General features: G+C 46.6%; 1 protein-coding gene and 1 non-coding gene across 3 annotated transcripts; one reads left to right on the forward strand and one right to left on the reverse strand.

The window, feature by feature from the left end:
- Nucleotides 1–298: 298 nt before the first annotated feature.
- Nucleotides 299–19,233, reverse strand: Sars (seryl-tRNA synthetase). 2 transcript variants are annotated; one of them, XM_021195449.1, is made up of 12 exons: nucleotides 18,969–19,233; nucleotides 11,442–11,512; nucleotides 10,073–10,153; nucleotides 7,935–8,093; nucleotides 6,905–7,048; nucleotides 5,355–5,510; nucleotides 2,970–3,191; nucleotides 2,340–2,469; nucleotides 1,908–2,065; nucleotides 1,596–1,667; nucleotides 992–1,121; nucleotides 299–713 (listed from the first exon to the last, which is right to left on the reverse strand). In XM_021195449.1, exons 1-12 carry the CDS (start codon nucleotides 19,102–19,104, stop codon nucleotides 562–564), a joined length of 1,611 nt encoding a protein of 536 aa, XP_021051108.1. In that variant the 5' UTR covers nucleotides 19,105–19,233; the 3' UTR covers nucleotides 299–561. The 2 variants fall into 2 exon arrangements, with proteins under 2 accessions (XP_021051108.1, XP_021051110.1); XM_021195451.1 differs by lacking the exon at nucleotides 1,596–1,667 and having other exon boundaries at nucleotides 306–713.
- Nucleotides 15,203–15,333, forward strand: LOC115063886. Its single transcript, XR_003843754.1, has one exon. It is a non-coding gene; the product is annotated as a small nucleolar RNA SNORA70 (small nucleolar RNA).
- Nucleotides 19,234–23,442: the final 4,209 nt, after the last annotated feature.

Below are 23,442 nucleotides of genomic sequence, written 5' to 3' on the forward strand. Positions count from 1 at the left end.
AGTGTCAGCTACCACATTCAGCCCCTCTCTCCGAGAGGCCCTTCTTAGGGAAGTACATGCTAGAGGCTTTCCTAGCATACTGGTCTCTAAGCTTCACAGCCTTTAGGCAGGAGTAAATTTACAGAGAATCCCAATCCTTGTCATGACAACTTGTGTTACAACTCCAGGCTTTCTAAAAAGCCTTTACTAAATAAATAACCTTTTCACTAACACCTTGGCTGAAGGGCTCTGTATCATTCTCAAAGAAGCCTTATCTGGGAGAGTAGTTCAGGCCCAGGGAGAGCCAGCAGAGACAAGGTTCAAGCCTGGGGAGGGGAGGAGACTGGGGAGGCCTTGTGCCCTCCCCAGAGATGCTTTATTGCGTGGCTTCACCAGTCATCAGTGAAGAGAGCCTCGGCCCGTGCGAGGAGAAGGGACACCTGCTCTGTTCACAGCAGATGGTTCCCCAGCCACTGTGCAGTCAGATGGGACGGGTGAGGAGTGGTACTGGGCCTCTCCGTTCCAGGGCAGGCCAGGGATCCCAGCAGGCAGGCAGTCTGGCAAACCGGGAGGAGGGAGCGCTCAGGCCTCAGTGACCTCCATGTCCTGCAGCTGGCTCTCCAGGGTGACCTCTTTTGCTTTCTTTTTGCTGCCTTCATGTTGCTTTTTCTGCTTCTTAGATGGCTCCTGGTCAATGGGTGCAGGCTTCACAAACGGGATCAGTTCTTGGAGCCCTGGGAGGGAGGGAAGAGCCCGTAAGTGATCTATTACTTCTGTTAAAGCCCACAGACCTCAGTGGAAAATGTAGACAATATCCTTTCAACGAAGGGGTACCCACACGAGAGAGGGACTGCTCTGCTCTTCTCTTCCCCACTCTGAGGTTAGGATCTGCATATGACACCCACACTCCGTTCCCAGCATCATGCGGAGGGCAGAATTATGCAGACTGTAGGAAAATGGGGTGCAGATTTCAAAGGGACCCCTCAGAAGGTGTGAAGATGGAGGACTGTACCTGGCGGCATGAACTCCCTCAATTTCTCTGGCACCACGATGCCCTTCTCTGCCTGGTAGTTTTCCAGGATGGCACAGATGGTCCGGGTGGTAGCACACATTGTGGCATTAAGCATATGGACAAACTCCACCTGGGAAGAGCAGGTTCCACAGGGAAAATTAAAGTCATCCCTCAGCTGCAATTCCTGACCTCGAACCATCCGCTCAGCCATAAATTCCCCAATTTCCAACTTCATAAAACCTGATTTTCTTTACTGCCTCTAAGGTAACCCTAGGAAGATGCCTTATGTTCGCACTTGTGACAAGTAGAGGCTACAGTACTTTCAGAGGATGTGGCAGAAGAAGAAATCACCAGTGTGGCCCCTCCTTTTAACCCATGCCAAACCCAACTTGGGACAGATCAGGGTCTGAAGACTGGGTCATTTTTGCTTTTTTGAGACAAAGTCTCAGTGTATAGATCTGGTTGTCTTGAAACACACTAGATAGATCAGGCTGGCCTCGAACATACAGAGGCTGCCTAAGCTTCCTGAGTGCTGAAATTAAGGGCATGCGCCACCACGCCCAGCTCTGGAGACTGGGTTTAAGAGAGGAGCTTACAACCTGACCTTTTTGGGCGAAAAGAGGGAAGACATTGTCTTCAACTTGTTCTGTGTAGAGAAACGGAGATTATTCTTTTTCTGGAGTTAAGGAAAAGAAAGCCAAAGAGAGAAAAGCTTGAATTACTGTGTAGAATAGAGCTAGGCTCAGGTTCCTGTCTACAAGAACCCAGTCCTGACTCAGCACAAGTCACTTCTGCTGTCTGTTGGAACTAGACTGAGCTGACTTTCCCATGACGCTGGAAACACACACTCCCAGGAATTAGAAATAGAAAAACTGTGCCCTGTGTAGGAAGCCCGCTTCCCTGAGGGGCTAACTACCTTGTCCATCATCTTCTTGGTCTGCCCATATCGGATTCGGAGCCGGCGAGCCTGGTAATCCGTGCAATTAGAACAGGACACCAATTCACGGAAGGCACCTGAGCCTGGGAACCAGGCCTCCAGGTCGAGCTTCTTACTGGCAGCATGATTCAAGGAGCCTGTAAGGAAACCCCCAGCTTCAGGAAGGGCGGATGGTGTTTCAGGAGGCCCTCTGCAGCGAGCCTGAAGAACTCTGCACATTACATCAAATCCCCAGAAGGGAAATCACACTCAGGTCTTGTCACCAAATGCTCCGGGGAGAAGAGTGTGACATTTTAATGAAAGTGGATAATGACTTGAACTGAGAGCTATCTCTTTGTGTGGTGCCTGGGCTGGTGAAAGTGATCTGTGAGATGCAGAAAGGGGAGAAGGAAGAGATGAGGGGTTCCATACCTGAGACAATATTCACAATGTGGTAAGGGATCCCCAAAGACTGGTAGAATTCTTCTGCGGTGGCGATCATCTCGTCAAACATCTCCCATGACTTATTGTCATGGGGCGATGAGTACACGAACTGCTCAATCTGCAGAGAGGGTCAAGGAGACAGACAGCAGTGAGGATGAATAAAACAAAGGACAAAAGTGGAGACGCACTAGCAGTGAGCTTGTCCCACAGTCCCGGGCACAGGCCAGGCTGGGTCCCAGAGGAGATCGGTTCTTAACTGGACTGCAACAGCCAGGATGATGGAGTCTATAGAGCATCACCGTCTTGTGCTTGCTATTGCAGTAAGTGCCTGACACACACTAACCTAACCAGCCTGGTGTTCGGCCAGCCTTGGGAGGTGGCTCCCGCCAGTTGCTCTCTTTACAGGGGTCCCTCAGCTAGTGAGTGGTGGAACTGGCACAGGAGATTTAGGAAGCCTCGCTCTAGTCTGTGCACACAGCACTACATGCGTTCTCTAGGCTTCCCCACCAAGAAATCCGTAACGAATGGAAAACCTCAGCCAGTGGGCAGGCAGATCACGCTCCTCCTGGGACGATCTGGACACACAGGGAACCGACTCTCCTCCTCCCATCTACTCACCTTCTCAAACTGATGGACTCGGAAGATACCACGGGTGTCACGGCCATGCGAGCCCACTTCCTGACGAAAGCAGGTGGAGAGGCCAGCGTACTTGATGGGCAGATCCTCTGGCCGCAGCCACTCGTCCCGGTGCAGAGCCGCGATGGGCTGCTCCGAGGTGGCAATCAGGTATTTCTCGTCATAGGAGTTGTCATCTGACTTTTCGCTGCCTTTGCCAATCACCTGGAGGAGGGATACACGTGAGGAAAGACTGCATACGAAGCCCCAGGAGAGATATAGCAATGCCTGGGGTGAAGTCTAAAACAGCAAGGCAACAGGTCTGTCTAAAGAGGAGCCCCTGCGGGAGTTTAAAAAGAAAATCCCAGCACTCAGGAATCTGAACCATGAGGGCTTTGAGTTTGAGGTCAGCTCGGGCTATGTAGAGCACTGACCAAAGCACCCTGACACACACATATAAACAAAAACAAACAAATAAATAAGACAGAAAATCCAACACTCACAAAAACAAACATGCAAATGAAGAGCCTAAAAACTTACTCAACAACTGCAAAACATAGAATGATATTAAATGGTCAATGCTGGCAGATGTACAACATCTTATGCACTCAACAAATACTTCTAAGTCCTTCTGCCAATGAACAGAAGCCAGCTCCGAGCGCCAGGCAGATCGAAGCTGTGTTTAATGTCAGTCAGCTGATCAGAAAAACATTCTGAAATTCAACTTGAACCCTCTGGTTGTCTCAGGTTCAAGCGGAAGATACAAGGATGGACGTTTCTAGTCTGCAGTCAAGAGTGGAAGTCTCGGGAAGTGGACTGGGAGATCGGTCCGTGTTTGTAGACAGTAAAGGGGCTTCTCTTCTAAGCTCCTAGTGATAAGAGTTACACAGGTTTCTAGGGGAAAGATGAAAGGGGTTCAGTTCTACACTAACATGGGAGGTACCAACCACATGTGGTTTTTAGTATTGAAATAAACTAACATTAAAAACCTGCTGGGCTGGTGAGATGCCTCTGCAGAGAAAGGCACCTGCTACCGTGCCTGAAAACCTGAGCACACTCCTCTGGAGAAAACTACCCACTGTCCTTCACACAAACCACCAAAACATAAAAGAAAGGCAGACAACTCTGCCTACATCCTAATCCTGTACTCTGGAGACAGAGGGATAGGGAGGAACTCACAAATGAGTAAGGCCAGCCAGGACTACACAAGCAGCAAGACTGTCAAGCAATCTTGCAAGCATAGTGCACATTCCTGTAACTCCAATACACACACACACACACACACACACACACACTCTCTCTCTCTCTCTCTCTCTCTCTCTCTCTCTCTCTCTCTCTCTCAAAATAAAATAAAATAGGGCTGGTGAGATGGCTCAGTGGGTAAGAGCACCTGATTGCTCTTCCAAAGGTCCGGAGTTCAAATCCCAGCAACCGCATGGTGGCTCATAACCATCCATAACGAGATCTGACGCCCTCTTCTGGAGTGTCTGAAGACAGCTACAGTGCACTTACAAATAATAAATAAATAAATCTTAAAAAAAAAAAAAAAAGTAACCCCCCCCAAAATAAATAAAAAATAAAATAAAATAAAATAAAATAAAGGCTGCAGACCTGTAATCCTTGCTACTCAGGAAGGAGATTTTGTTTTGATTTGATTTGTTTTGTTTTGTTGAGACAGGGTTTCTCTGTGTAGCCCTGGCTGTCCTGGAACTCACTCTGTAGACCACGTTGGCCTCGAACTCAGAAATCTACCTGCCTCTGCCTCCCGAGTGCTGGGATTAAAGGCATGCACCACCACTGCCCAGTGAGGAAGGAGAATATAAAATTCAAGATATGCCTGGGTTAAGTGAATTTGAGGCTAGCCTGGGCAACTTACTGAGACTGTTTCAAAATAAAAACAAGGGGTGGGACTATAACTCGCTGGTAGGACACTTGCCTCGAGAGGCCCAGGGTTGAATCCCTGCCTTAACAGTGCTGCACAGCAAACAGAGAGACAACAAAGCCACCAAGCAAACCAATATTTGTGATCAGAAGTACACAGAAAACCATACAAGAACACAGTGAGCAGGTGCAAGCCAAGAACAGAAGCATCAGAAGAAATCAACATGTTAATCTTGCACACTGGGCTCTAGAACTGTAAGAAAATACATTTCTGTTGTGCTAGACATGGTAGCATACTCTACTACTCAGTGGACTGAGATAGGAGGTTCAGCAATTCAAGGCCAGTCCCACTTACAAACAGTTCATAGTCAGCCCAAAGTACTCAAAGAGGAGGAGAAAGCCAGGCTTAGCAAACGTGCTTCCCTGGTTATGGTGGAACTTTGAAAGCACCCTACCAAAGCAGAAAGCTGTGTGGAGAATGTATCATGTCACCATTGATCTACTTACCTTATAAAGTTCTTCATCAAACTGGCTAAGCTGGGCCACTTCCTGCATGACCTCTTTCCTCATGAAGAAGGGGGTGTAGATTGGAGTGTAGCCCCGACTCCCCAAGGTACGCAGTGCAAACTGGATAAGCGCCTGCTCCAGGAACACCAGGGGCCCCTAAGGACCACACACAGCAAATGGGATTGAGTCTTGTCACCAGCCCAGTCAGAACCAAAAGGCGCAGGCAGGTGGATGAGACCAGAATGCAACAATAAATAGCCTGAGATACTGGTTTTAAAGTGGTATCTTATTTAGTTGGTCCATTAAAAACTCTTGTATGGAAACATTTACAATATTAATTGAACTCAATCTATGAGTCCAACTTGCAGTTTTGTTTTTTTTTTTTTTACAACTCGATACCAGCTATGAAGAGGATAATCAATATATTTATGTTCAAAATTATGTCTGGTTTTAGGGCAGTTTTGGGTGTTACTTGGCTTCAGGAAAGAACACCTGCTCGCCTCATCAGTGGGAATTCCTAATGCTGGGCTGGCATCTGGGTACAACGGTGAAAGTTTTTACTGCTGCGACTGTCCACAAGAGCAATTTATGGGCTTTGCTCCTGCCCTAAGCTGCGCGAGTTACGTTTTGCCTCCTCACTACTATGTAAGTGGTGTGGACTGTAATGTGGAACTGTCATGATGAGAACCTCTCCAACTCAACTTCACTCACACAATCACAGATAACCATGCCAAAACTGCAAACACAAGTGCCCAGGCGATTCTTAACACCAAGGCCCATGGCACATGGTCACGACACCATGTCTGAGAGACTCAAGTAGCTGGTGGTCGTGATCCACCCAGTCAACTTAGCATCCGGGAGGCTGAGGTAGCACTGCTGTGAACCTGAAGCCAGTCTGGGGACTAAGTGAGACCTTGTCTCAGAGTCCTCTCACCTCCACAATATCCCCACGAAAACAGACCAGAGTAAAGAAGTTATTCAGCCAGGGTACACGGATGGGTGTTTTCTGTGTTAATTCTTAACACCAGATTCATTTGTAAATGTACAATGTTTAAGTGTGCAACATTTCCAAAATTATTCTGCCATTTCCTTTTGGAAGAATTCCTGAATTCACATGCCCTCTGCTCCAGTCAGTCTGTGCCAGCTGCCCACACCTAGCACAGCTCAAAGCATGCTGGGTCGCCTCAGAGCACAGCCTTACCCCACCGGGCTCGGAGGCTTGGTTACTTGTCTGACTGTCCAATTACACTGAGCTCCTCAAAGGCAGAGACTGTTCTGATTCAGTCAGCAAAACACAGTCATTATGAAGGATCACTGAGTGGCTTTTGTTCTGTGGAATCTGGGTAAGCACTCTCTTGCCTCAGAAAGAGAATCGCGTCTAATTGCTTCGAGTTCGCAAGCAGGCATCGGGTTCAAGTAGAGGATTTGTGAGCCTCTTCAAGTATGATCATGCTTCTCGAATTTATTTGTGTGTGTGTGTGTGTGTGTGTGTGTGTGTGTGTGTGCGCGCACGTACGTATTTATAGTTCCTTCTGGTTCCCGACTCTTACCTTCAGGAAGTACCCCCGACTACCAGCCACCACGGCTCCCTTTTCGCCTTCAAAGCCATCTACCATCACCACCAGGTCCACGTGGGAATACTTCTTCCTGACTGTACAATCTCCCCAAATGCGCTCTACTTTGTTGTCTGCATCCTGAGGGAACAATGGAGAAGAGCATATAGCAGAGACCAGCAGAGCCTTTGAGTGCATCCATTAAACCGAGCACCAGCTTCAGTCTCATATACAACCAACGAGGAAGGGAATTTGCTACCAACAGACAAGAAAGTTACCAAGTCACAGAAGCAGCGCCAGCCAGCAAACTTGGAACCTTGATTTGCTTGGAAACCTACAGTATATTTTCTCTCTTTGCCCTTTTAAATGGCTTTCCAAAAGCCCCGCACAAGCGCCGCCTCTGACAGTTGGCATCGCCTGGGGTACAGAGGAGAATGCAGGACTTTTTCTCTGTGGGCTCTCATTGGTCTCTAGGCCACATGAGGGTGGGCTCCAGGCCCTGACCTCCGTCTGCTCAGGCTCCAAGGCCTCCTAGCCCAGCCGGCAGTGAGTTCAGTGTTCACAAGGGAATGAATGAAAGAGGCACAGATGGGCCCCGCCACGGCTGGGGTGTCTGGGAACAAAGGCTGGGCTCAGAGCAGCTTTGTGCCGGGGAAGCTCCCGCTCTGCAGGAAACTTTTATCATGCAGATTTCCCTTCAACCTGAGGCTTCTCAGTGGGGTGTGGGTGAGGGGTTAGGCTGATTTAACAGATCCCTCCCACAGGACTTACTGCTACCAGGGGCAACAGGCCACGGAGGACAGCAGCCCCATTTAGAAGAGATTTCTGGGCCGGGAGTCCCCTCCTATCTACTGTCTCTGCCACTTCCCAATCGGGCAGGGATCTGACTCCTGCAATACTCAATTGGTGGGCAAAGGGACACACAAAGACTGGCTTTTCTGACTGAGTGCCAGCCTTTCGTCTTTCCTCCCACATCGCCAGTCAGTCAGGGAGGGGGCCCCTCACGGTCCAGCCCAGCCCCACCTACCTCATCGTTACTAATGGGCACAGAGGGGTGCAGAAGGTTCCCAATCTCTCGGAGGTTCTCAAATCGCTCTGCTTCCAGCTTTATCCGTTCCCCATCACACTTCTGGATGGCTTCATCAATGAGGAGTCGGACTTTTTTAATCTGTGAGACTTTCAGGGCCTGTCGAAGAACAAACCCCGAGGGCGGGGCATCCATAAAATATCAGCATCTTAACTGTTGTACTGGAGTGACAACTCATTTTTTACTGGAGGGGCAGCGTATGAGGTATCACAGCTGGGGTTTAGAATACGCTAGACAAGCACTCTGCCCAGGATAACATTTAAAAAACGGACAAGGAAGCCAAATGTGGTGGCACATGCCTTTAATCCCAGCACTCAAGGCACAGACAGGTGGATCTGAGTTTGAGGCCAGCTTGATCTACAAAGTGAGTTCTAGGGCTACACAGAGAAACACTGTCTTGATAAAACAAAAAGCAAAAACAAAACAAATTAAAAAAAAAAATACCCTCAAAAGAATGGTACCCTGCACCTGCTGGTTCTAGCAACTAGGAGGATTATAAATCCAGGCCAACCTGTGATACTGTCCCCAACAATGCACACACCTATAATCCCAGCAGTCAGTGGGTGGAGGATTCAGGAGTGTAAGCCAGAATTAGAGTCTGAAACCAGCCTGGGCTCTATGAGACCCTAACTCAAAAAAACAGTAAATACTAAATCGCAAATTATTCTACGCTGGTGAAATGAGCCAATTCAAGCTGAATTAAAGCACAGAAAGGCGGGCTGGTGAGATGGCTCAGCGGGTAAGAGCACCCGACTGCTCTTCCAAAGGTACAGAGTTCAAATCCCAGCAACCACATGGTGGCTCAAACCATCCTTAACGAGATCTGACTCCCTCTTCTGGTGTGTCTGAAGACAGCTACAGTGTACTTACATATAATAAATAAAATCTTTAAAAAAAAAATACAGAAAGGCAGTTTACTAGGAAGCTGCTCTCCGGTGGGTTCACTGGTCCCAAGGAACAGAGGCCAGGGAAGTCTCCATGCAGAGGGAGATGGGGGTGGGATGGGGTGGGGGTGGGGCTGTGGGGAGGGGTGCGGCAGTGACAAAGACAGAAAGAGTTCGTGCACATAGGGACAGAGAAAATGCAGAGAGGAAGTGGGAGACCAAATTGTCTGGATCCAAATTGTCTGGATTGTACAGGGAGGAACTTCTGGGGGAGGGGAACCCAGCCTCTAGGCTGGAAAGTTCAGGGGGTGTGCCAGCCATGTCCTGTAACCGGCAGGGACTGAGAGATGCTGGGTGATCATGAAGGCCTGGTCCCCTCTGGTATGTTCAATATGCACCTCACTCAGCCCCTTGTCCTTGGTCTAAAACCTCACACTAGAAATGAATGCATTTAAGAAGAGAGGTTGATTCAACAAGGCAGACAGTCTTGCCTTTAATCCTTAAGCATTTTCCCTTTCTTTCAGGTTGACCTTCCCTCCCTTCATATGCATATACATAGAACCCAGGAGTCTGGTCCTGTGTTTTCCCTTAACTTCCAATTTTCTAGATTGAGCCAGTTTAGCACTCTATTATGTATTCCCACTCAAATTTCTCCAGGAAGATAATAACTTTATGAGGACCAAGAGACCCTGTCTTAAGTTTGTCTTATATCCCTTACTGTAGACATTTCAAACTGTGCTCTAATTTCTCAGGGGAACCCTTACCAAACCCAGCTAGAGAAATGAGCCCCTAGGCCAGCCCTGCACACACAGCAACTCTGCATTTCTGGTTTATACTCTTGCAGTATGCTAAGGATTTCAAAGAGCAGTTTGGTGACAAACACAGAAAATTATCACCCCGAAACCGCTGCTTAACTAGAGTAAATTGAGAAACCCCCTGCCTTTGTGAAAGAAAGCAGAAAATGGAGCTAACACAGGCCAAACAGATCCGTGCCTTTTCTTTTCCTCCTTCACTGTCCCCCTCCACCTCTCTCCTGTGACTAAGGAGTCTCAGGGACACAGCGGAAGCAGGTAGAACAGTCCAGCACTGGATGGAGCCTCTCATACTGCTGCATGGATACAGCTCCAGCTCTTCCTGTCCAGGAATGAGGTCACCACAGGAACAGAGTCATCTCAGAAGAGGAGAGAAACCTACAGCTAATGTGTCTGCAGTGAGGTCATCAAAATTCAGCACGTCCTCTGGGACAGACTCGTCATCTCCCACTGCTTCTTTTTTCTGTGAGGAGAAAGAAAAGGCAATTTAATCAAGATAAAAATTCTAACACTGTTTTATTAAGTACACGCCAAATTAACACATCATATAAGCTAATCATGCTGCATTATGTTTAGTAAGCCACAACATGTAGAGACATTAGTTAACTGAAAACCAGAAATCAAAGTTTCAAGTCCTTATTTATCACTTCTTCCTTTCTGACCCTGGACAAGTCAATAAATCTGTTGGGTGAGAGCATTAATATCATGAAAGTAAGAACAGCTTTTGCCACACACAGACCCATCAAAGAAACCACAAGACATCCGAGAGACTGAGGGAGGAGGATTCCTGTGAAAAAAAGACCAGCCTGGTCTACAGAGCCAGTTCCAGGGCAACCATGCCTCAAAAGAAAAAACAAAACAAAAATCAATGTGGTAGTCAAAACTGGCACTGAGGATGAATCTTGTTAACACTCTAAGAACAACCCCAGCAATAGGCTAAGGGTTAAAAATGGATCTGAGGTAAGGAAAAGGAACAAACAAATCAAGGCAACATGGCAGAGTGCAGGGGACTCCCTCCTGCACCCCGATCTCTGTGCTCATTACTTGTCAGTCAGATCATTACTTCTGATCCCGATACGCAGTCAAACACTTAGCGGGCACTGTCTGTGAAGGGAATCTAAACAATACTTAGGTAGGGGTACATATGGCACAAAAGTATTCATGACTAAGGAATCTCCGACCTGAAAATGATTAATCAGCATGAGTCCCGTAGGATAAAACTGTTCTGAGGTCCATTTTCACAGCCATAAGTATAACAAAATACTGTCAAAGAATGCAAGATATCATGAAGAATAATGTGCCACGATTCCAGGTTGGACTTCATGCCCGTGTATGAGTATAAATGAAGCACATTCCAGTTGCCATGGACTTCTTCATAAATCCATGTAGTCACATAATAAGGTATTTTAAAGAAACAGGCTCACTGGCAGAGTGCCTAACAAGATACAGGCAGCATGTATGTGCTCCACTCAAAGCAGGACTATAGTAAGACAAAGATCTCTGCAGCCTGGTGGGAAGATGCCTTCCTGGAAATGAAAGATGAAGCCACCACAGGGTCACTTCTTAGCCGGGCAATGGTGCTGCACAGCTTTAATCTCAGCACCTGGGAGGCAGAGGTAGGCAGGTCTCCGTTTCAAGGCCAGCCTGATAGATAAAATAATTTCTCCCTGGTAAGAGATTCAGTATCACAGACATCAGACACAGGGTTAGAGCTTCACTGCTCACGCTCTCAAGCCTGCTAGTTCTCTTACCTTCATTTTCTCGCCAATAGTTTTGCTGCATAAATTCTTCAGCTTGTTCAAGTTGTCTGCCCGAAATCTGCCTAAAATTGAAAAAGTCGTATGTCAACACTGCACACATCATTAAGATACCCACTGACCACTGTCCCTCCTGCAAACGCTCTGTGCTATGTATTAAAGGTTTGGTTTTCAGTTTGGCACAATTTGACTCTCTAAGAGCTGGAACCTAGCGGGAGGTCACAGATACTACTAGCTAGCATTGTGCACCAAGGGCAGGGGGTATATTTACCTTTCCTCATTCTTTGCTTCCTGACTGTCACAAGGTGAACGGCTGAGGTGGGTGGCCTTCTTTCTTTTTTTAGACAGTCTTGCTACATAGTTTTGGCTGGTCTAGAACTTGCTGACAATCCTCTTGCCTCTGCTTCAAAGGCTGGGACTACAGGCAGGTGCCACTATATTTGACATCTTCCTACTTTTTTTTTTTTTAAAGATAGGGTTTCTCTGTGTAGCCCTGGCTGTCTTGGAGCTAACTCTGTAGACCAGGTTGGTCTCAAACTCAGAGATTCACCTGCCTCTGCATCCTGAGTGCAGAGATTAAAGGGGTGTGCCACCACACCAAGATCTTCCATTTCTTGGAGTCTTTTCAGTTAATTGTTAGTAACAAGAAGTCTACTAGCTGGGCGTGGTGGCACACGCCTTTAAACCCAGCACTTGGGAGGCAGAAGTAGGCGGATTTCTGAGTTCAAGGCCAGCCTGGTCTACTGAGTGGGTTCCAGAACAGCCAAGGCTACAAAGAGAAACCCTGTCTCGAAAAACCAAAAAAATAAAAAATAAAAAAAAGTCTACTAACCCAGTGCTGATCTCTGCTTAGACTGGTAACGTTAGTGGACAGAGACTGATTACAGTAGGGAATCCCAGGATTCGGTGACAAGGAAAAGGCCAGGAAAAGGCCAGGATGGAGTTGAAACTGAAGTACCAGAATCTGGGACTGGAGAGATGGCTCAGGGGTTAAGGGACTATACATCTTCTATAGAGGACCTGAGTTCTGTTCTCAGCACCCACACCATGGAGCTCACAATCGCCTAACTCCAGCTCCAGGGAATCCATCACGTCTGACCTCCACGGACACCTACACTCACATAGCATCCCATAGACACGAGAACATGTGCACACACGCACAAAAATAAAAATAATACAAATAAATCTTGTTTTAAAAGGCACCATATTCTATACATCACCAGAGCACAACAGAGCTACCTGGGAGAGACATCTCCAAAGCCTGCCCAATTATCCTAAAGTCCACTTACAGGAACTATGTAATACTTTCCCAACTGCTATTTATACATACAAACAGCGCTGACTGTTTATTATACTCAGTGGTCTTGCTAAAGTTAATGAGTAATTCCAATTCTGCACATTACAATCAAGTCCTATGCAAATGATGAGTTTGCTTCTTCTGTCCCAATCTTTGTTTCTTGCACCATAGCATAAGGTCTGGAACCTCCACCAAGAAGTAATAATGACCAGGCGTGGTAATGGAATGTGACTAACACAATGCTCAATTCTATTTATAATCGACACGGAGACAGGTCTGGGAGTGGTTTAAGTGAAATCATACACTTGGGAGGCTGTGGTAAGTCTTCATATTGCTCACAGAATACCAGTCCTTACAACAACCCCGGAAAACTGCTTTACAGCAGCTATGAGCCACCACCAATCCAATTCCCACTCTAGGGCTTGTTGGCCAGCCAGTATAGCCCAATTTTACTGAATAGTCCAGTTTTACTGAAAGACCATATATCAAAAAATAAGTGGAAACCCAGACAGAGGTAGTGCACATCTCTAATCCTAGCACTTGAGAGGCAGAGACAGGCAAGTCTCTTGAATGCAAGGCCAGGCTGGTTTATAGAGGAAGTTCCAAAGCAGCCAGGGCTACACAGAGACACCATGTCGTCGAAGAAGAGGAAGAAGAGGAGGAGAAGGAAGAGGAGGAGGAGTAAAAGGAAGAGGAAGAGGAGGAAGAAGAAGAGGAAGAGGAGGAAGAGGAGGAGGAGGAAGAGGAAGAGGAAGGAAAGAAAGAGAGAGAAAGAAAGAAAAAGGGAGGAAATCTGGAACAGTGGCACACTCTTTTAACCCCCCACTTGGGAGGCAGAGGCAGGCTGATCTGATCTACACAGTGAGTTCCAGGGCAGCCAGAACTAGAGAGATCCACTCCCAAAAAACAAACAACCCACACACATACACACAAAAAAGTGGAGATATCCAAAATATGTGACCTTCATGTGCACACACACACACACACACACACACACACACACACAGTATACAAACATACACTTTTAGTCCCAGCCCTCTGGAGGCAGCCTGACCATCTACACAGCCTGTTGTAGGAGAAGAGGGAGAGTGTAGAGAACAGTCAAACAACTGAGGCACTGCCATTCGAGCAAGCAGAAGCACAGGTGGATGAACTGGGGTAGTGCGCACACGCATGCACGCACGCACACGTGAACCGAGCCACAGAAGTGGAAAGCAGTCTGAGGACTGTGACAGGCTACAGCAGAATGGAGGCCATCTGCAGTTGAGGGATGAAGATGGGGAGCCAAAGAAGAACTTGGAGGTATATTATGCTTTAAGGCCGCTCGGTTCACTGTGTAGTCTTTAGCTATATATATGTGACGTCCACTGAGCATTTAAAATGTAGTAAAACCTAAATGAGACTGTGTAAAACACACATTAGATTTTGAAGATTTGTAAAGAAGAAAGAAAAGATGTAAACTATTTCAGCAAATTTGAGTATGGATTAATGTGAATCTTAATATAGTTGATCATGAAACATACAATTTTTGTATTTAATAGGCTTAAAGAAGATTTTGAGGAAACCAAGGTGTTTAGAAAATCTAGCTATAACTGCTCTGTACTCTGATACAGGAGAATGAAGTGGCCCGTCACACCTTCCATCCTGCCTCTGATTAGCACACTGACAAAGATGGCCTGTTTCTGACTGAGGCTCACTCACTACAGGCACTTCTGGCCTCTTCAGCCCCAGTTCCCTTTACGGTTTTTTGGGGTCAGTATTGTATCTGTGATTCACACCCTGGCCTCTGGTGTTCTTGAGACAAGAGTGTAAGACTTAGCCTGCAAACCCAAGGGTGAGATCAGCATTGCAGAAATCTATGAGGGACTAAAACAAAAAGGAGAGCTGTTTGAAAGCTCTTCTAATTGTTGGGAAAACAAAGATTTGGAACAGGGCTTCCACTGATAAGGAGAAATCTCACTCTCCATGAAGATGCATAGTACATTCCAGAGGACGGAATCCTGGGGTTGCTACTATTTCAGACACACTGAAATCAGTAAGAACCCCATCCTTATCCTCTAATCTGAAGTTCAGGATGTGAAGGAACAGTCACACATGTCAGCGTCTGCCATGACAGACAGAGACTCCTGTGATCCTGGCTATTTAGGAGTCTGAGGCAGTTAGATCACAAGGTCAAGGTCTTCCTTGGGTACAGAGTGGGTTCAAGGCTACTCCGGTTCCTTAGGGAGACCTTGTTAATAAGTATCTATAGGGCTGGAGGGACCCGCTCAACAGTTAAAGAGGGCTCACCTCACTGTTCCTGAACAGCCCAGGCTTAGTTCCTAGCACCCACAGGGCACTCACTCAGGTTCTAAGGAGACCCAAGATCCTCCACAAGTTCTTGCATGTATGTGGGATATACATAAACACATGCATTTTAGGCACATGCGCATAAGATAAATAAATATTTTTAAAATATTCACAGCCAATTAAGCCAACATGATATCTTCCATCATTGGGACCTAATGTGCAATGGCTGCAAACAGCACCCTCCTTGAGAGTGTACGCAGTCTGTGATTTGTTGGATTGCTCTAAGAGAAAGAGAGTTATCTAATGGATATTCATGTCTCTGACCTCATGATGTCCCCAGTCTAGATTCTAGATAGGTATGCAGAGTGCAATGCTAAGCCTCAGGACACAGTGGCCAAGCTCACACTGGCCAGATCATCACATAAAACTGCACCACCTTGCAGAATAAGGCACATGTGAGGGAAACCCTACATGGGGCCAAGTTCAAGTTTCCTGCTTGCCAGAAGATCAACATCTCAAAGTAAGGCTTCACCCTTTAATGCCGATGATTCTGAAGACCTGGTGCCTAAGAAGCAGCTTATCCCCAGGGACTTGTCCCTTACAATGACAGCCCGGCACTAGTGACAGCTTCCTATGTGCTGCTCCACTCCAATAATCAATGTTCATTAATGAATCTCATAGCCAATCAAAAACCAAAATGCTGACTTTTCTCTCCTTAGAAAAAGGAAGAAGAGGGCTCTGGACATCGACCAATGGCACAGTACTGGCCTGGCCTACTGAAGGCCCTGGATTTAATACTCAGCCCAGCAATAACAAAGATGGTAATTTTTAGAAGCACCTTGGACACAGATCTTCATACACAGGACAAATGTCTGTCACATCCTTACCAAGGATGGGGTGTGCTGCGAAGGACTGGAACATTGTGGGTATTTGCATACATGTTTATGTCTGTGCATTAACTATCTTTAAAAATTATGGGAGGCCGCCGTTTTAGACTATGCTCCTGCACCCAGCTCCAACAAAATCAAAATGGATACAGCCCATGTTGAAGTCCCACTGTATCCTACCGTCTTACAGGGAAACTTCAGTTGACTGATCTGCTTTTTGCCTTTGTTTCTACTGTCTTCAACCAGGATTTATAAAGCCAACTCCTTCTGTTCAGCTCATTGAAATACATAATTGCTTTTATAGAATTAAGTGTTGCTGATCCTAAAACTGACAACTGGGTGTGGGGCCTTTAATCCCCAAACACAGGGGAAGGTGGACCACGTGAATCTGAGGGCAGCCAGGGCTGCACTGTAATAAGAGTTGAGACAGTCTCAAATAAAATTTAGAAGATAAGGAGGCATGGCTGTGTGTGAGTATATTCCCAGCTGCTCAGGACACTAGAGCAAGACTGCCAGTTTAAAGACAGAATAGGCAACATAGCAAGAACCTAGCTCCAAAGAAAGAAAAGAAGCAAAGAGGGATGGAGGGATGGAGAGAGGGAGGGAAGGAGGAAGAAAGGAAGTTAGTTGTTCATAACTCAGTGGTAGCACACTTATCTAGCATGTACCTAGGTTCAAACACTGTAAACACACACACACACACACACACACACACACACACACACACACACACACACCTTTTAGCCTGCTGTGGTGGTACACACTTGAAATTCCAGAATAAGGGACATGAGAAACAGAATCAGTTTAAGGCCAGCCTCACTCCAAAGGGACTACATAAGACCCTGTTTGAAAAAAGTAAAACCTTTTCCCTTTCATATGCATTTTTAAAAAGATTTATTTATTTTATGTACCTGAGTACACTGTCTCTGTCTACCAGAAGAGGACGTTAAATCCCATTACAGATGGTTGTGAGGCACCATGTGGTTGCTGGGAATTGAACTCTGGACCTCTGGAAGAGCAAGTCAGTGCTCTTAATCGTTGAGCCATCTCTCCAGGCGCTATGCATTTCTTTAAAAAAAAAGATGTTTATCCATCTACCCCTCTCCAGTTCTGCTCAGGGCCCACCCATTTCTCTCCCAACTTCTGGTCCTCATTTTTATAACTGTCAATGGTTCCTGGTCTGATTAGTGCTCATCACCTTTAAAGTCAGGTATAGGGGCAGATCTGCATCCCCAGCTGAGAGGGGAGGACTGTTTGGGTCCACTGAGTTCTACACTAGCCTGGACAAAATTGCAAGACCTCACCTCGAAAACAAACGTTTGCTCATTTGTTTAAGTTGTCCTTTAATGCCTGTCTATACTATTGATCCATATAGAACCTACCAATATCTCTTCAGGTAAGGGTCAAAATTTCCTATATGTGTATATTATACACAAGAGACCACTAACATATTTAAAGTCACATTAGTCAGATTAGATAGGTACAAAAATCTTGCTATTTCTGATTATGATTCAAGGCAAGGTGCTCAGAACCAAGGTGTTTTGTTTTTGAGGCAGGGTCTGCTGGCCTTGAAATACATATCCTCCTGCCTCCGTCGACCTTGTGCTAGGATAATATGTGAATGCCACCAAGTGCACCTCAGAGTATTTCCTTTTTCTTTCTTCCTTCAAAGAGAGGATCTCACTATATAGCCCTGGCTGGCCTGGAACTCACTGTGTAGACCAGGCTAACCTCAATCTCAGACATCCATCTCTTTCTGCCCCCTAGAGTCCTGGGATTAAAGGCAGGCACACCCCCCCCCATATGTTTTATCTTAAACAAAAAAAGGGGGTTCAGTTTAGACCAATTCAAAACTTTAGGTCCAAGTGTAGACTCTGACAAATTACCCTATTAGAGTACCTGAAATATACAGAACGGGTACACAACGGTCAGCTAAGCAAATATGTTCTGATACCAAAGAAGCTCTTTAACAGTAAAATCAATGTCCCCAAAAGATAAAACCACAACACCCAGATGGGTATGGTGGCACACACCCTTGACCTAAGCACTCCCGAGGCAGAGGCTAGTGGATCTCTGAGTTCAATGATAGCCTGGTCTACAGAGCAAGTTCCAGGATAGCCAGGGCTACAGAGAGGAAGAAATCCTGTTTATTTTGGAGGGTGGGCATAGGAGGGAGACACTCTTGGATCGTGCGATTGCCTTTTTGCAGTGCTCTTATAAACCAGGTTCTCAGCTGGTTGCAGACCTATTGCATCAGACAACCCGAGAGTCACATGCCACTGACAACATCCGGTCTTCCAGGTGATCACTTGGCGGTAGAGGATACCAGGGCTTCTTTTAATTTCATGAATGACGGTGGGTCACTTCTACTCTGCCAACGTCTTTTCCAGAATACCACAAATCGCACCCATCCTCAGTAGTTACAAGCCTTTTCTTGCCTTACAGCACCCCTCCCTCCTATCTGATCTAGCACGGAAAAGCCTGATTCTTAAAGGCATGCCTTCAGGGTTAGAGAAATGGCCATCCCAAGTTTCAGGGTCACTGCATTTAGCCAAGAGTAGACCCCAAAGTCCCCAAATGGTTCGACTGAGGTGGAGTAATCCTAGGATGCAGCAGAAGTCACTCAGTCTGAGAGAGCAGCCTTTGATCCCATCAAAACCGGAAGGACTACGCTGGGTTTGCTATGGCTGAATAAAGCTCTGGGAACGACCGAAACGTATGGAAAAGAAATTCCCAGCCCGCCCCCAAGTAAAATTCCAGCTCTGGCTTGCTCGTAGCTACGCAAGGGCCTGACAGTTCTCCCTGCGCGTGCGTGCATGCTGCTCCTTCCTAAGGCACTGGCGACAGCACAGAGCACGCGCGGGGAGGGACCCAGGCCACCGGAGCTGCAGGGAGAGGGGGACAAACCCGGTTCCCAACTTGTTCTACGGATAAGCTGGTAGAGCCAGCCAGTTCCAGGAGCATCTGACAAAAGCTGTAAGCCGTGACCTCTGAAGCCATGAGGGATTCAAGGGATTCAAGGGGATACGGCGAGCTCCTGGTACTTACATCGTCGCCATTCACTGTCTGCTTTCACCAGCTGGTCCACCAGCCCCGGGTCCTTGAAGCGCTTCTCCTGCGTCTCTCGAACGAGGGCTGGGTCCCCTCCTTTATCCACCCGAAACAAATCCAGGTCCAGCACCATCCTTCCACCTCACCAGTTAACACTAAGAGAGCACTGAAAGCGGCGGGTGGACGATGCACTGCGCCTGCGCGCTGACCTGGTCTCACTGCGCAGGCGCGGGGCGGCCCGGGGAGGGGGACGGCGCCTAGCTCGCCGGAAGCCGCAGTGTTAGGCGGGGTCCAGAGGGAGTGGTGTGAAGCGAAAAGGGCGTGGTAGCCTTCTGCGGGGTGTTTCTCTTCTGAAGTCCTTTCTGTAAGGCCTTCTGATCGCCCCCTCCAGTGAAATCATGAATGCCTCAGGCTCCTCTGGTTGAAGGGAGTATCTCGGTGTGGACCGAAGCTGACCTGGAAGACAGTGCACTTTGCAGATGCCAGTTTTCCTCTATCTTTTATACCATAGCACAGCTACATACTCACCCAGTTACCTACCCTCAAGATTCTCGAGCCCTGGGGGCGTTTTGTTTTGATACAGGTTCTCACAGTGTAGCTGTGACTAGTAACTATGTAAACCTGTCCAGCCTCCAACCAAATGTTGGGATTAAAGATCTGTGCCATTTCGCCCTTTATTTTTCTTTTTATACTAGCCCTCCCCCCCGCGCCCCTCCCCCCTGCTCCCACTCCCCCGCAACAAACCTTTGCCAAGCCCCCTGAGATAAAAGGACAAGGCTAGAGACCCTGATGGACTTAATAAATAGAGACACTGAGGGAGGCTAGGAGGCAGCATAATCTGAGCTTGCCCCTTCCGGGTCTCCAACGGTTTTGGCTAGGTTTTGGCTACAGTTTTGTGTTTAAAACCAGGGGAAGAAGGGCTGGTGGTCAGATGATGAGTCCACCTCTCTTCTCACATACCCCTCCCCCAAATCCAATAGACCTTTGTAAGAAGTTGTAGCTTATATTTACGACTGAAACTAGTTTATGTTTACATAATTTGAGCATTGCCAGGCTATTCTATAAACACGTTCAAGTTACTCTTTTTGGCTGTTTGTTTGTTTTGTTTGTTGAGATAGAATCTATAGACCTGGCTGTCCTGGAGCTCACTATGTAGACCAGGCTGGCTTCAAACAGAGATGCCTGCCTCTACCTGGGGAGTGCTGGTATCCAAGGGGTGTGCCACCAAGCCCAACCTACACACTCCTGTTACACTTAAAGTGAGAAGACCTCACTTGAAATTACCTCCTTTGGCCAGATAAGGTAGTGCATGTCCGTGTGCATCCCTTGTGAGGGGGAGCATCGGGTGTGTGAGTTCAGGGCCAGCATGTCTCAAAAAACCAAAACTTAGTAAGGCTTAGTAGTAGTTGCCTTTTTTATCACATCGGAAATAGAGACCTCTGTAAAGTCAAGGCCAGCTGGGTAGTGAGAATCTGTCTTAAAAACAAAACACACATACATACACACTCTCATACAGTAGAAAACATTAACTGACACAAAAGCCACAAACTTGCTCTACCCTTCTTGTGTCTTCTCCTAGTCCTAAAACGTACACTTTCCAGAATATCTAGCAGCCGGAAGGCTGGAAAATAGAAAGCAGCTAAAAGAAATTATAGTAATAAATGTTAAGGATAGAAAGCTGCAGTCTTTTCAGAAAACACTTGAAGACTGTCAACAAAATGTTGGGGTCCCTGAACCCCTGAGAGGGCAAGCTCTGTGTAATCTAAGGTATGAAAACTATGGCAGGTGCTTTGTGGGGTAGGGTATAGGGAGTGCCTCTGCACCAGTCCTTTATAGTGTAATTCCAGAAATCACTTGGAAATTTTGGCTTCTCAAAAACAAAACAAGACAAACTCCAGGGATTTTTTTATTTTTACTATTAGTTTTATTTTTATTTATAAATACTTCTCTTTGGACTGGAGAGATGTCTCAGCAGATAAGACCGCTGGCTTCTCTTTCAGAGGACCAAGGTTCAATTCCCAGCACCAAGGTGGCAGCTCACAACTGTGTGTAACTCCAGTTCCAGGGGATCTGGCACCCTCAAAAAGACATACATGCAGACAAACCCCACCAGTGAATATGAAATAAAAATAAATTAATTACTGGGCAGTGATAGCTTAATAATTTAATCCCAGCACTGGAGAGGCAGAGACAGGCAGAACTCCATGAGTTTGAGGTCAACCTGGTCTACAGAGCAAGTTCCAGGACAGCCAAGGTTACACAGAGAAACCCTGTCTTGAAAAACCAAAAGTTAAGGGTTTGGAGAGATGGCTCAGTGGTTAAGAGCACTGACTGCTCTTCCAGAGGTCCTGAGTTCAATTCCCAGCAACCACATGGTGGCTCACAACCATCTGTAATGGGATCTGATGCCTTCTTCTGGTGTGTCTGAAGACAGTGTACTCACATACATTAAATAAATAAATCTTTAAAAAAGAAAAAGAAAAACAAAGTTAGTTAACAAATCAATTAATTAAAAATAAGTCTAAGTAATTCTAGATAGTCTTTTAAGAAAAATATAAATAAATAAATAAATAAATAAATACCTCTCTTTAAAAATGCTTGTGCTAAGGCTTGCTGTGGAGTGACTCACCAGGGAAATATGCTTGACTAGAACCTTAAAGTCTTGCATTCAATCCCTGGGATCCAGAAACTGGAAGGAAATAACTGACTCCCATGTTGCACACACTGCCCCAAACAAGTATAACATAAATAAAAATGTAATACAATTAAAATCGTGCTACTTGGGACATATAACAAGTAACAGAATAGCCCAGTCCATTTGTCAGCTAAAGATAAGGATTTTTAGTGCTGAAGGAAATCAACTCTTTTCCTTCTCTTTTACTTTTCTTTTCCTCCTTCCCTCCCTTTATCCCTCCCTTCTCTCTTTTCCTCTCTCCCTCTCTCCCTCCCTCATTCCCTCCCTCCCTTCCTTACTTTCTCAATTCTCACTGTGTTCTGAAGCTAGCCTGAGACTGTGACCCTGTAACCAAATGCAAGGGGTTCACAGCTTGGTGAGTACAGAGCCAAAACCCACAAATTAAAAGACAGGAAGATGCGCTACCTTGGATGAGTAAGGAGAGCACATGGCTTGGTGGCCTGGAGGTGGCCTGGAGGTAGGGCTGTGCAGGAAGCCCGTCTGTACTCAGAAAGTCACTTTAGGAACAGGCATGTCCTCGAGTGTGCTCATGTTACTGAGCCAAGACTTCAAGTGTCCCGGGAGACTAGCTACCCACTCAGCACACCGAAGAGACAGTAGTCACAAAGGACAGACGATGGAGGTTTTTCACCAACACGATCACTTTGGGGAGAACAGAGAAATGGGTGCAGTGACTCTCAAGTCTGTCTCCAAGACTAACAGGAACAGGGACTTAGCTCATCTGTAGAATCCTTGCCTCACATACTCAAGGCCCTGGTTCAGATTCCAGCACTGGAAAGGAGAGAGGTAGAGCAAGAAAGGGGAGAGAAAGGAAGGTTAGGGGTCTGTTTAGGGGGCAGAGACGGAACAGGTAGTCCTGGTTAAGACCACAGCTCGATTGGTCATCATCTCAACCAGGAGTCCTAGAGAGGTTGTGATGGCTGTTCTCCTGCCCAGAACAGTCCGGTTCTGAGGATATGATGAGGCCGGCTTTATGGGGCAGCCTTATCATTGAGGATAATCACCCATACCGATGGGGCTAGTGGTTTCTTCTGTAGCTTTCTGCAGCTGTTTGGAAGTAGTTTGGGTCATTTGTTCATAAAGATGTTTATCAATCATTTCTGTAATTCCTGGAACCCAAGGTAACTTCAAAAGAAACTCGGGAGAGAAAAACATTTTAAGTCACAGAGCCAGGGACAACTGTATGGGATTAGGCCAGTGCTCCCCATTCAAACTAGTTTGTTTTTATTTTTTTGTGTTTTGAGGATATTGTCTCAAACTCATTGTGCAGCTGAGGATGACCTTAAACTCTGGATCTTCTGATCTCCATCCCCCAGATGTGGAGATTATAGGTATGCCCCACAACCACATATCTCCCTCAGACAGTTCAAGGCAGCTGTTCTCAACCTGTGCATCACAACCCTTACAGGGCACGCATATCAGATATCTTGTATTTCAGATATTTACATTACTGATTCATAATAGTTGCAAAAATACAGTTATGAAATAGCAACAAAAATAATTTCATAGATGGGGATCACCACAACAGGAGGGACACCTGCTGTCCTGGGGAGATTGTCCAAACATGGCACTCCCTCTGCCTGCTGCCTACCAGCTTCTGGGAGGTGTTTAACTTCTGGAAATGCCCCTTCCTCCCTCCTTCCCACACACCACGCTCCCCTCCTTGCCTCGGGGCCTTCTTTGAGCAAGCTCCTTTTACCTGGAATTCTCTTCCCCTTCTTTGCTCTGACTAGCTTTTCCTCCTCCTGGGAAGCCCTCTCCGGTCTGTCTGTCCTG

Source organism: Mus pahari, chromosome 4 (assembly GCF_900095145.1).
Source record: "Mus pahari chromosome 4, PAHARI_EIJ_v1.1, whole genome shotgun sequence".
NCBI lineage: Eukaryota > Metazoa > Chordata > Mammalia > Rodentia > Muridae > Mus > Mus pahari.

Bases quoted from the DNA above. Each gene is read 5' to 3' on its own strand.
- Sars (XM_021195449.1), bottom strand. From the start codon at position 19,104: ATGGTGCTGGACCTGGATTTGTTTCGGGTGGATAAAGGAGGGGACCCA. The intron at 2,470-2,969 runs GTGAGTAGATGG...CCCTCTCTGCAG, and splicing joins GAGTCCATCAGTTTGAGAAG to ATTGAGCAGTTCGTGTACTC. The intron at 2,066-2,339 runs GTATGGAACCCC...GTTTCCTTACAG, and splicing joins CATTGTGAATATTGTCTCAG to GCTCCTTGAATCATGCTGCC.